This window comes from Ctenopharyngodon idella, chromosome 13 (assembly GCF_019924925.1).
Source record: "Ctenopharyngodon idella isolate HZGC_01 chromosome 13, HZGC01, whole genome shotgun sequence".
NCBI classification, from domain to species: domain Eukaryota; kingdom Metazoa; phylum Chordata; class Actinopteri; order Cypriniformes; family Xenocyprididae; genus Ctenopharyngodon; species Ctenopharyngodon idella.
The window spans coordinates 18,770,130-18,784,929 of NC_067232.1; the positions used below are offsets into that span (position 1 = coordinate 18,770,130).

A 14,800-nucleotide genomic window follows, 5' to 3' on the forward strand; every position below is an offset into this window, starting at 1 on the left:
ATTTTGTGATTATGAATATAAGATTGACCTGAAGAATATCAGCTAGATGCAGGTAATGCACTCGCTCAGGCGATCTCTCTCTCATAATACTCTACATATTACAATGAGTTTCAATTAAGCGACTCAACATTCCTTTGTTACTAGTTCTAAAGTGATGTTTTGGAATTAGTAACAAAGGCTTGGGCTAAACTGTTAAACTGTCAACTTGAGATTTGATTCCGTAACAGAAGAAGTAGTTCCTCACAAAAGAGTGTTTTTAAAGACACTCCATTGTTGTTCTTATTTATTTACACACTTGTGATGTTGAACTGTTGTATAAACGCAATATCACACTCGTAGCCGTGCGATATGGCTGTATATCAGCACGCTGTGACGAATCACAGTCGTGCTGATATAAAGGATTATTGCTCATATAAAGGATTAGTTCACTCCAGAATTAAAATTTCCTGATAATTTATTAACCCCTATGTCATCCAAGATGTTTATGTCTTAAGTATACTGTATGTGTTTTTGTTTTTGTTTCCAGACAGGCAGGAACAGCAGGTGAAAACTGAAATAAACAGTGAGGAAAAGGAAAGCAGAATGGAGAAATGGACAGGACAAACAATGCAGTGATATGGAGGTGACAGAAGCATCCAGTCCAGAGAGTGAAGGGCAGCCGACAGGTAACGAGGTTTCTCTCCAGACTGAGATGAGACATTAAACCCAAGCTTTTAGTCTATGTCCGTTAGCTATCCATCAGATTATCAGCCATGCGCGCGCACACTCACACACAGCATGAGAAATTGAAAGAGGAAAGGGCCCCGAGATATCCGAAAGTCCATTAAAGTTGCTCTGACAGGTGGAGAGAGTTTGGTGCGGCTCAGTCCCAGGGGAACGGCTCTAATGTGTGCTGTGGTGCGGCAGACTCATGTTATCACACAGAACATCTCTATCTGTCTCTCTGTTTTTCTCTCATTCTCTCCCTTTCCTTCTCTTGGCCTCTCTGGGGAAATGGCCGGGTTGATTCAGGGCCTGAAATGAACTGGTCATAGTGACGAGTTCATCCACTTGGAGTTTCTTTCAGGACACAGCAGTCTTTCTGGATACTGGGGAAACTGCTGTGTATCTGAGGTGTAGGGCAGGGTAATATATCAGATAATATTTTTATTTTTAACATTATTTAAAAAAAAATTAATTAACCATAACATTAACATTGTAAATATTGTTTTAATTATTTTAATGCATCATTATTTGCCCATTAAGTTTCCTAAAAAATGTGGTAATAGGTTTGTTTCACACTACTGAAATTATTTCTAAATAAATGAGTCATATGAATTTTGTCTTTATAGTAAATCAGAAAATTGATTATAATTCCCATCTCTGCTATTGAGATCACTACGGACCTTCGAATAGTATGTTCCAATGATTCGTTTCATTGAAAAACCAGAGAATTCAATAAAATGATTAGTTAAAACCTAAAGTCTAAAACATTTTCCAAAATACTATTTTTCCAACTTTGATATATCTTTTAACTTAAATTCAACTTTGAATATCAGCTTTTTATGCACAGCTTTGTCCATGGCTCATTTAAAAATATTTTTTCTTGACTTAGTTTAGGGGAAAACATTGTGGAAAACATTCCTTGATTATTTTGAACTAAATTCTGACTTGGATTAATCATTTTCAGTCTACTTGGCAACAGCTGGTTGAAATGACCGTTCCTCTGAATGGCTAAAAATCTCCCATTTAAGCCCTTTGAGGGCAAATACATATGTTTATTTAAATAAATTAAATCCAGCCTTCGTTCACACGTAAGTGAGGACATCAGCCTCACTCTGTGACATCTGAGAGCGTTTACTCTAGACGAGGGATCGCAGGGATCAGTGACAGAAGACCTGAAGTGTTACCGTAATGCTGAATATATCTTGCTGGCTTCTCTTCGTAAACCAATCTGGCCAAACGATCCTGTTGAACAGACACGTTCCCTCAGCTACACTGATTTTGTGTGAAGGAGTTTGTCCTCATTAGCGCGCTCATTAATCTAGTGATTGCGTACTCTGTGTTCTCAGGAACCGTGCGTGAGAGATGTAAATAATGCAGGAGGATGATTATTTAATGATCAATCATTGGGTTACTTATGAAGGGGTTGTGGGTCTGAGGAAAGGTGCACTGCATTACAACTTTAAAAGCAGCGGCTGAAAGATACATGAGAGAAGCATTTAGGTTACAAATGATTATTACATCCCTGATGATCAATTGATGAGGCCTGCTTTTAACGTAATGTGTGTCACTGGTGTGTCTGTGTGTGTGTGTGAGTGCTTACCTCATAGTGTGCCACACGCTGGGACTCGGAGATCAGCTGAGCATTGCAGATGTTACAGTAGCTCTCAGTGAAGAGTCCTTCATCACCAGCTCCGGCAGACTTCATCTGAACAAATACACACACACAAAGGACCGTGAAACTCACAGAACTCATTACATGAATATGTGTATAGTGGCATAGTTGAAATAAAGGCATTAGAGCTCTCACTGCTGGGAAAATATATGCTTAAAAATCTTATTGCTTATCACTTTGTGCCAAATTTTATTATCAGTATGCATAGGTCAAGGCAGGAGACCTCAGTTGAATGTGCCTGATCTTTGAGCCCTCAGATGGCACTGCATGAGAAACTGTCATGATGCTGTGTTAAATACAGACATATGGGCTTTTGAGTACTATGAAAAACCAGTGTCACTGAACAGTCTGCCACTGCATCAAGAAATGCAACTTGAATCTCTGTTACCAGCCTGGTCTCATTGTTAATACGTAGGTATTAATACGTAACTTTCAAAGACACAAAACGTACATTTTTGTACGCTTAGAAACGTACAATATCGACATATTTATAGCACTAAAACGTAAAAATATTTAGAAATCTTTCATGTCATAAAGATATATGTATAATTTCCCTTTTATCATTTTGTAGATAAATGTAAGATCCCTAAACCCCATCCCGAACCTATACATACCCATTTTATACAGAATGTTAAAAGAATAAAACATAATGGACAGAAATGTATAGGAAAATGACCAAAAATGTAACATTAAAACGATATTTTAAGCCACTAATCCTACACCAACCCCTAAACCGACCCATAACCATTTCTTAAAACGATACTGTTATAAATAAAAGAATAACAGACAAACAAGCGTAATCACAATAATTTATTTATTGCGAAAATGTCAAAAGTGGTACCAAAAGTAGTTCAAATGATGAGTTGCAGACGCAGTCCTCTCTGGTGGTGATAGCTTTTTTTTTTTTTTTTTTTTATATAGGGTACAGAGCAGAATTTAACTTATAAATACATGAAATTATAAATCCAGCTTCTCTCCGTGAAGGCACGCACTCACTCATTTCAAATGTCAATCCACTGAAACACGGCATGTCGCAATCTGTGACGAAGCAGGTGAGAACCAATGAGCGTTCGATATCAGTGCCGTAAACCATGTCGTAGCACTTCTCGAAGGGCGCAACTTTCAAATTTGAATCATAACGAGCGCAGGCTTTGACTGTGACGGTCACTGCTGAGAATGAAGATAAATATCGCCAGATAAACGGCTAAATTTGGATCTGTTCCTTACAAACATATGGATTCTAAAGATATGGAGTACAGCGAACAAATAAAATTGATGTGATTTGTGAATTTATGTTGTGCTTTGGTGTATCTTATGGTTGTATTGTCAGTCGCTGCATAGGAGAAAACGCCTTCTGTGTTGCACAGCAAACAAACTAAATATTACAAAATGGTTAAACAATTACAGAAATGTATTCATTTTAAGGTTTCAAAGTGTAGTCTTGTTTAACATTATGTAATCCTCCGAAATTGCTGCACTTGAGTCACGAACAGAAATGTTATTTCATATTAAGTAGTTGGGTAAACTGCATTCAATTAATTAGACTAAAAACATGTATTGATATGACAATTGCATTCAACAGATTTAAAACATTAATGCCACAATTTTAATATTAATACATGGGAATTCACACACTTGCATACGTAAATGATTTACATTTTATTGCTGTTAATACGTAAGTATTTTTACGTTTTAGTGCTATAAATACGTCAATATTGTACGTTTTTGTGTGTATGAAAACGTAAGTAAATGTACGTGTGGTAGAACCACACTTTATGTAAAAATACATACGTATTCTCATGAGGTCTGTTACACAAGGAGAAATCTATACATCAATTCTATGCAGAGACGCCAGTGAGTTCTCTGGGACTAAGCTCATCTCATATGTTCCAAAAGACAGTGGAAATGTGTGCAGTGGTCAGATGAGTCCACGGTTAAGCTTGTTTCTGGGGGGAAAAAGGACGTTGAGTTCGTAGTCCCAAAGATGAAAGTGACCATCCAGACTTTCAGCAGCAACAAGTGCAAAAGCAAACGTCTGTCATGGTATATGGGTGCATCAGTGCAAACGGCATGGGTGACTCGTATGTGTGTGAAGATAACATTTATGTGGAGGCATATATCGGGATTGTACAGAGACATATACTGCCCTCAGGATCTTTCATGGGAAGTCCATGGTTGTTAGATCAAGACAATGTCAGGTCTCATTCTGCATATGCACTACAACAGCATGATTTCATAGACACATGTGGATGTGACTGACTGGCCATCAGATCTGACTCCTATCGAAAATGTATGGCCCGTCATGAAAAGGGGAATCAGACAACGATGACCACATAGTGTTGAGCAACTTAAGTTGTATATCAAGCGAGATTGGGCAAAACTTCACCAATTAGTATCCTCAATTCCCAAACAATTAAAAAGTGTAATTAAAAGGAAAAGTGATGTGACAGTGGTAAAAGTGCCTCTGTACCAACTTTTTTGGAGTGTGTTGCAGCCATCAAAATCAAAATTTGTTTATATTTACAAAACACAATTAATTTGGCCAGTGAAAACACTGGATATCTTTTCTTTGTACTTTTGTCAATTAAATAAAGGTTAAAGAGAATTAACAAATCACACATTCTTGATTTTATTGCATTTCACAAAACGTCCCAACTTTTCTGGAAATAGGGTTTGTATTATCTTCTTTAGTTAACATTTGACAATCCTAAAAAATACATAATAAATAAAATATTTTGTAAAGTTTTTAAAACTCCACTATTTTGCACATCTTTGCCGATGCCTCATTCAAACATATTTATAATGAATTAATGTTTTGAGTGTCTTGTTTTTAATAATGTAAAGTCATTATGAATATCTGAACATCTTCTACTCTGTATCTTCTATAAATTTTCTGTCTTTTTGATTTTGGTAATTTAGCACACTCATAATATTTCTCTTGACTTTTTTCACTGATCTAATTGCAGCGCATTCTGGGATTGCTTTATCCATGAATTCTATATCTGATGCTGCCTTTTTAGCTTGAGTGTTTTCTAATACATGTTGTACAACTTTTAGAAAAACCTTTATATCTGGAACATGCTCACGTTTGGGAACACAACTCAAGTGAGCAGTTTCGCATTCATTGCACTGAAAACGGCAATATTTCATCTATTTTTCACTCTCCGCTGAGAACAGAATGTTTTCCAGTCATTGGCACAGGCTACAGTTTGTGAAGAGCTACAGTATGCAATGTGTAAAATGACCTGCCTTTCTCAAGGTCAAACAGAATGTGACCAACAGTGTGGAAACATGGGATGATTTCTCTCCCACCGAGAACAATGATGGTTAAAAAAAAGATGTTTCACAACCCATTGTTCCTGTACATCAAGGGTGTCAAACTCAGTTCCTGGAGGGCTCCTGTCCAGCAGAGTTTAGCTCCAACCCCAATTAAACACACCTGAACCAGCTAATCAAGGTTTTCAGGATTACTAATGTCTTCCAGGCAGGTGTTTTGGAGCTGATTTGAGCTACACTCTGCAGGACAGTGGCCCTCCAGGACCAGAGTAAGTCAAAGGAAGCATTCAGCATTTATCACAGAAGAAAACTACAGTAGGCTCATGATCTCTCAAGAATGAATAAGATATTCGACGAAACCGCCCATCAAACCAAAACCTCGATGTATAATTGAAAAGCAAAGTGTCATGAGAATTCAACATTGCTCTTTCGCCATCTGTGAGTGAGGGTGATTCTGATGTGCAAAATCAATTATTCACAGTGTTGGAGACATGGCAATCTGTGGTTAGTGTCGAGGTTGCACTTGTGGAATTCAAGTGTGGTCTAATCTTGATTCTTGAAGAGCCCGCATGCAGAGCTAAGGAGTTCAGGTGCAGTTAGTGTGCAGGGACTGATGGGTACACATCAGCCTGACAGTATGTGTCACACCGATGACTCAAAGCACCCAAGAATCTCAGATAAAGGCCAAAATAATCAGCCACTGGCGGAACATGGAGCATACAATGAGATATCAGATGGTTCTCATCGTGACAGCTGGGAACATACTGGACCTTATCTTCAGTACTCTCCTGAATTAATACAGACTGTCATTATTTGATTGCTTGTATGGAGCTAATAGAGAGTCCAGAACCTGTGCAAATCTTTGAAGATATCCAGGTGCACTAAAATGTTGCACATAGTATTTCAACATAAAGCCTACCTGTTATATGTGCTGGTATAGCATTTCACTATACAATTGAAATTCTTGTCCTTTCTATGCAAATGAGACTCGCTAAAGCTTTTTTTTTCCCTGTCAGATTTAACATTGCTATTAACAACTGGCAAATTTGTATGGATGCACCAATATTAAATTTGGCATGAAACAGAAGTTGTGATAGTATTTTTTTCCCTATATATCTGAGAGAAATGGCTTCTCAAACAAGAAAAAAAGTAGGGCAGGACTTGATTTTGTCCATAGGGAATTGATTGAGTCCCTCAGTCATCTTGTGTTAACGTTTTCAATCGTTTATCTGCATTATCAAGTCAAACCAGTATGTGACACACTTATAATAAATACAGCAATATTCCACAAAAAAAAATTATATATATATATATAAAATCAATCATTTTACAGTAAATGCTACAAGAGAAAAAGGCATCACAGCATTATAATGCAGTATGAAAATAATTATTTATCTTTAGATTTGCTTAAGTGTGTTATTAAATTATTAGTGTTTTTGAAGATTTACTTTGAGTGTTAGATAACGGCAAAGGTAATCAAAATGTAAAAATAGGTAATATTAGCATGCACAATTAAATAACTAACACCTGTTAATATTTTATATTTAAAATGCATGCTAATTTCCCATATTTTTACATTTAGATTAACAAATTTGGTACCAATATGTGCATATTGTGCATCTTTAAGAGTTTTATTTCAAAGAGATGTTTGTGTACAGTTTCTAATAAAAATGGCAGTAGTACTTCATCAAATGATGGAGAAGATCATAATAACTGAACATATCATCCCCTTGGACTTACAAGGTTCTATCTGACATTTTTGTTAAAATTGAGTTATTCACATATTCATATTCTGTGACAACTTATTTACATTATGTCATGTTTCTTTTTTTAAGTTGTGTACATTTTGGGACTTTTTTTTAGAAAACAAAAAGGTTCTATCCACAAAGTCAAACTATAAGGTTCTATCTGCGTGAGCCAATCAGTACTTCGAATGCACACACGAGGACCAATCAGGATCAGCTGTATCTTTGTAATGTCGCCGAATTGCTCTGCGATAGCGGAAGAGAGCGCAGAAAAACGCTAAATCAGTGAAGACTAAATAATTTCACACAACGCGATGTTTATTAAAAACCTCATGATCGGAAACACTATTTTCTCAATGACAGTAGCCCAAATTCCAGGGAATTACAGTCTTTTTGTGTTTTGCTGTAGCTATTGCTGAGGAGTTATTTTCAGCTAGACACCATGCTAGCCGGCAGTGCTATTAAGAGGATAGGCCCGGGTTTTGTAGTCTATTTGCTTTATTCCAGTCACGTCATTGCCATACGAGGGAAAGTTATGTATTATTAGGTTATGTTTTAACATTGATCCATCCTGTGTACTTGTACTGAGCTGTATCTATGTAGCTATAAAGCTCTACGCTATGGCACAGTAGATTAAAATGTATACTACATTAAGTGAGATGAAATGTTAAATTTGACATTGTTGATAAATACTGAGTTGTTGCATAGTTTAAGTAATTTAACTATTTTAAATGTGAAATACTTTTACTTACATATAGTCAGAGAAACAATGTTTATTAAACTTTGTTAAACACATTTGCTGAAGCATTGTCTATTTTCTTGCAGTTTTTTTTTGTCTTAAAATATCTTAAATTTTACAATATTAAGCTTTAAAGGTCAAATAGTCAATAATTTAATTGATGGGGCCTTAATTGCAACAATAAATGTTAGCATGTTATTTTATGGAGCTAGAAATATGACATGATCTGAATTTGAATTGTGTAAATTTGAATTATTGACAAGCGTCATTTAACAGAATTGAATATTAAGTGCCATTTTATACAGATTTAAATTTAAATTTTTTAAACTTGAATCCTGGACATTTGAAATTTAATTTTTTTATGGCATAATTTTCTACATTTGTATTTTCAAACAGCGTATTTTTTGTTCTGAATTCTTTGACTGCAAATATTCACTTCTTAAAAATACAGCTTCAAGTTTTCAAAAAACCAAATTCAGATCGTACTGAAAGTAGGTCAGAGGTCTAACTTCCGGGTTCCACAGGGAAGAGTGGAGGATCTCGGAAAAGTCGAACGTTGCATTTTGGCCAATTACAGAGCAGCAATAATTCTCAGCATGCCAGACATTTATCTCTGTGGGTCTCTGCTACGCCTATTTGTTTTAGTATAAAGTATATTTAGTATGGAAGTGATTAGCATACGTAACAGTCACACAAACTCTATAATTACTATATTTCTGCTGCATTCTGTTATCGAAGATGGATGTTAGGCTATTTCACTCCCTGGTGTTTTCAGCCCAAGAACGTCACAAATGATCATTCAGATATGTGTAACATAGCAGGCGCGATTACATGATTTATTTCTGCTCAATATCATGCAAATTGTAGGCTTATTAAGGCATTTAAAGGCTAATTCACACTCCAAACTCCAACAAACACAATTGGATGACTGTCGTGTTAATAAAAATAAATAATAATAATAAATAAAAATAACTTAATAAGCAGTGAGCCATTGAACCAGCAATGACCCATTTTAAGACTGCACAAGGTCAAATGATTTGCTTCACTTGTGGAGTTGTCAGATCAGCCAGACTATACTGGTTATCTCTGCTCACTTTAGACAGTGCAGCTGGTCCCATCAGGATAATGTCAGGTTTTTATGTAGCCTATATTTTTTTAGGATAACTTAACATTATTTGTATTGTGGGATGACCACAGGCCCAGAGTGGCCATCGGAGAAATCCCGCTGGTCGGGAGACTGATTTGGTCCGCTGCCCAGCTCACTTTCATTTATTTAGCCTTAGGCACTTAATATTCAATTCTGTTAAATGACACTTGTCAATAATTCAAATGTACACAATTCAAATTCAGATCATTATGTCATATTTTTAGCTCCATATTATTTCAGCCATACTGATGTCTAGAGAGAAAGCCCTTTTACCTGTCCCACTTTCTGTGGAATAAAGTCCTGCTCAGATAGATTACAGTAGCTGCTTTCTGTCTAAACAAAAGGAAACTTAAATTTAAATGGTTCCTGCAATAATGTGTTAAATTACCCATCATATTCCTACCTAAATTTAACATTTGCACTGGACAAAATATTTAGCACTGCCTTTTATGCTTAACTTGAACAAGAAAAAAAAAAAGTATTTAAAAAATAAGAAATAAATGTCATAAAAACCATTAAATTTAACTTTCTCATGCATGTCAACACATTGTTACAACACTAATTTTATGTTTTAAAACAAATTAAAAGCAAACTGATTGTGTTTCTTGAAAATTATTGCTTCAATTAATTTTTTGTGAGATAGAACCAAGTGAAAAATGTTTTTTAGAATTAGAAAGTTCTATCTGCATTTGACCCATTCCAAAAATCCCCATTTACAAATTTGAGAGGATTCTGATATTGTACATTTAGAATACATTTAGGGTCCCTGTCATTTTCATGTTTGCAAGAAACTTGTTCCCCATATAATTTTTGCTATATGGAATGCAAAAACTTTGAAGCTCAATATCTCAAAACTGTCCAGAACCTTATAATTCCAAGGGGACGATATATCCAGACACAGTGTAGTCAAGCACACTTTGGCATGCAAAGGAGACGATTGAGGTGTGTGGATCACAGCATTGGGGCAATGCTGAACCGCTGTAGTAAGTAGTCTGTTGCATTCTTTACAATAGCACTAGGAATCCGCCAGCAAGTTAGGTAAAATCCCATGCAAATTGTAATGAGCACTAATTTTGTAGGCGCCATTACCTGATTTGCATAATTCCTTTAGTTTATCTGGTGCTAAAACAATGCTGACAATGTGAGCAAATAAACAACATTATTAGCAAGCACAATTCATTCTTATTGAATTTCTCCCTCAAGAGTGTTGTTTGATTCACTTAGTAGCAACTAAATGAGATATCCTTGAGCATACCCATATATTTCACTTTTAGTTTCTGATTTCATATTTATCTGTCCCTGAACTTCGCATAAAAGGAATATAAAGTGATTGGCCAATTTATATGTGGGTATAAATTGTTCTTAACCAGAATAAGTTGCAAAATGAATCCGATTTGGCCAGTAGTAAAGCTATGGGAGACTTATGAGTTAACATTTGCTTTCGCTCCATGGATGCTTTTCTCTACCAGATGTTAGAGTCTTAATTAAAATAACCTAGGAGGAAAATGATTATGTGGCATAATAAAGTTTATTTCTGATTCACTCTGCGGCCTCATTAAAGATTTCTTTCAATCTGAGCTCCAAAAACAAGCCCTCCGTGTGCATTCAGAAACAGAACCTGTTACACACAATTTAATTTTCTGTGATTATAATTATATTGTGACACATCAGTGATCTCTCACAGCACCTCGATGCTAGTCTAATTTAATAAGTTTGAATTTTTATTTCCTTAGAACAACACAGACAGCCTTTAAAGTGTTTAGGCAGTCACGATGTTTTTCTCAGAAAAAAAAATCTTCAAAAAACATTTATCTGCACCTTTCTATCAAGGACACGACTACAGATGGAATGAGCTCTATATGATTGAGATTGCTGGAGGTGTGGGATATGAATGTACGTTACTATACTATTAAAATAATGTGATTTGTAATATTAATAATGATAACTTCTAACTAATATGTACATGTAAATCTTTGTCACATTATTTTCTAATTAAAATCTCTTTTACAGGGGTGCAGTATTGCTTTGCTTAATACTACAACCATTGAGTGAGTGAGTCTGAAACAGCAAACAGGATGCAGAATTAAAACAGGATGCAGCAACCCATCATTTTTAACTTGAAAAGCAAAGATCTGAATGAGATTTTTTTTTCTCTCAAAACAATAAGTTCAGATCTCTGAACAATTAGTTTCTTGTTCACATCAGATTTGAATTTCTTATTGATTTAAGCAAATTGCATGTGTTTTGGCGCATGTGTGCAAGAGTTGTCTGCACTATAACTAAATGCACATGGCTTGTTGAACAAAACTGATGTGTTGATTCTCAGTGAAATTGTCAAACTCTTCACAACTTCTAAACATTCTTTCATCGTGTGAGCCATCACATGCAAAATGATCCACTGAGTTATTATAATCTGTCAGACATACATGTATATTCCATAAACATTTGACATGCAATATTTGTAATGTCTGCTAAACTGGCAAAAGGCCTGCCATTCTAATGAAATAGGAATCACAATCTTACTGTACCAATCAGCCAAACAAGTTTGGAAGCATATACTGTATACAGAGTTTGCCAAGCACAAACACTATCATTTTTGAACATGGAGGAACATCACAACCCTAAACAGCAGCAGCTACTTTATTCTTGTAGATATGTGTTATATGTAAATTGAAAATTCACAGTTGCTTGTTGTGGAGGAGCAATATGAAGATATGTAAGAATGTGTGGTGGTGTTAGACATAATAGAGTGTGTAAAAATGAACAAGCAACTGTGAATTTACATGTAACACATTTCTAAAAAAAAAATAAATGTACTGTATAAATACAAATGCTCGTTTTCTTTTTGTGTACTTCAGTATTGACTTTTCCCATTTTTTTTAACCTATTATTGAAATCTGTATCTAAAAAGCTCAGTGTGATACACAGACAAAACTGACAATCTTGTATAGTGGTTTTTTTTTTTGTTTTGTTTTTTTGTCACATTTTTGTGGCTCACACAATGACAAAAACATTTTTTTTTTTTTTTTTTTTTGAAATATTGGCCAATTTACTGTGCAGTTTTATTACAAAAGCTTTAAAAAAAACACAGACGATAACTAGACTAGACTAAACTAGACCATGAACAGAAACTCACCAACAGGCGGTTATATAGAAACAAAACTAGACAAAAGTACAATGGAAACATGAGGGCTTTATATACACGAGGACTAATGAAATAACAATACACACCTGAAAGTAATCAACACAATGAACCAATGAGAAGCCAGAACTGACACATGAACTTAAAGGGGACCTATTATGCAAAATTCACTTTTGCATAATTGTTGGTTTGGATATAAATGTGTGTTGGTTGACAGTGTGTGTACACAACCACCCTATAATGATAAAAATCCAACCACTCCTTTTTTTTAATCCCCATAAATCATAAAGCAGTGTCTCAGAACAAGCCGTTTGCAGGTTCCTGGCAATGTGACATCACATTAGCCACAAGCCCCACCCACAAATGTTGACAGACACTGCCGTTTTAACACAGAACCGCCCTGAGCGAGTTCACAGCCAGTTGTACAGTCCGCCATTGCTGCACTGACGAGAATGTCTCCCAAGCGTTTTAGGTGTTCCGTAGCTGGATGTGTTAATCCACATAGCTCTCTCAATTTACTCCCGAAATCTGAGCTGCTGAAGACGAGATGGATTCATTTTGTTTTCGAAGAAAATTCTCCCTCAACTCTACCGAAATTTGTTTATGTCTGCGCGAATCATTTCACACCGGACTGCTTTGTGAACGAATGTCAATACAAAGGGACAATACAAAACAGAGGTTGTGCTAAAAATTTGTTACTCAAGGATAGATCAGTAACTGTTCGTGATCCATCTTACAGCCTCCAGAGTGATACTGGATACGGCAGTAATGAAGGTGAGAGCACTTTATTACAGTTCATCGGAGTTGATTTACAGATATAAAGTTTACCAGTTTATTAAGCACCACCCGAAAAGGCATAATGTCTTTATGTATTTGTTTACTGTTAGTTGTAATGAGTGTTTCTGTGTACTTCGCTGTGTATGTTGATGATAATGCAAGGGAGAGAGAGAAAGAGTTTATGGATAATATTTTAATGCACACTTGCACTGTTTTATTAAGCTCTTACAGTGATTTTCTGATGCTTCATATTTTGTGTGCAGTACAATAAACGTTATAAAACTCATCGGTAAACAGGCTTGTACTAATATAGTGGATAAAAACAAAAAGACAATATAAGTTATAACCGTAATTAAACTAAACTATACCTGTTCTATCTCCATGCAGCATATATTCACAGTTTCTGACATTATAGTGCGTCCTGACTGAATCCTGACACCGGAGAATCAGCTCTTGAAGTTCTGCCTTCTTAGGCCGAGCGCAGCAGCTCATTTGCATTTAAAGGGCACACACTGAAATGGCACATTTTTGCTCACCCCCAAAAAGTGGCAATTTTAACATGCTATAAAAAATTATCTGTGGGGTATTTTGAGCTAAATCTTCACATGCACACTCTGGGGACATCAGAGACGTATCTTGTAAAAGAGGGCATAATAGGTTCCCTTTAAGAACCACATGGCAGGATCACATGAGGGAAACGGGGAATCACATGACATGAAACAGGAGACATGACTATAGGCTTGTTCGAGATACATCGGCGCTGCGCAGACTGATTGGCGTATGCATCGAAGTACTGCGAGAGTGATTTAAAAGCATAAGGAGTCGTATGCTCTCCAATCGCTCTCGCGGGTCTTTGATGTCATACGCTGATCGGTCTGCGCCGATGCATCTCGAACAAGCCTTATGACAAATTACAAAATAAAAGACATGGAAACATTAATGTGAACCTAAACCAAAAGCAATAACTATGTTTTGAAGCATGAATTAAATGTTTTGGGAGAGTTATTTTGTAGTCATGCAATAGGGTTCTGATGTTCCAGCAAACAGTTGTGACAATTACACTTACAGTTTAGAGGATGTTAAGACTGTTTTCGAAAAATGATAGGTAGATAAACAGACAGACAGACAGAAAGACTCACAAAACAGCCCACAAGATTTCTTTCCAGACTAAATCCACGTTTGCTTGCATAAGTGTAAATGGACCACACATCAGAGAGTCGTGATGATGATGATTTTGGTGTCTGTGGGACGTGGTGCATGTGTCTAGAGCAGTTTACTCATGAAAGTCCTCCTCCTCTTCATCATACCTCCCTCTCCCATCTGCCTCCTGCTCTCTTGACAGCTGGCCATGACTGTGGGGAGGTCATGCCATCATGACAGACATGCTGATGTTGTTCTGTTTTTTTTTTTTTTTCACAGCCTATGTGGTGAAACCACCAACAGCTTTATATTCCTCCCCTACAGCTCTCTCTTTCTCGCTTCTTTCCTCTCACCTCATGCTACTGTCAGACAGAGGACTAACACACTTGTTTTCTTGGTAAAGTGAGGTGTTCCACAGGGGGGAAAAGCAGTGATGGATGATGGGAGAAAGATACAG

The 14,800-nt window shown here is 36.2% G+C and overlaps 1 protein-coding gene across 2 annotated transcripts in view; it reads right to left on the bottom strand.

Annotated features, from left to right (window-relative positions):
• The window catches only part of zgc:171482 (zinc finger protein), a 127,456-nt gene that overhangs the window by 90,848 nt on the left and 21,808 nt on the right, over positions 1–14,800 (bottom strand). For both annotated transcript variants that reach the window (XM_051915887.1, XM_051915886.1), the window contains exon 2: positions 2,306–2,410. In XM_051915887.1, coding sequence (XP_051771847.1) covers positions 2,306–2,410 — 105 coding nt within the window. The remainder of the gene's footprint in view (positions 1–2,305; positions 2,411–14,800) is intronic.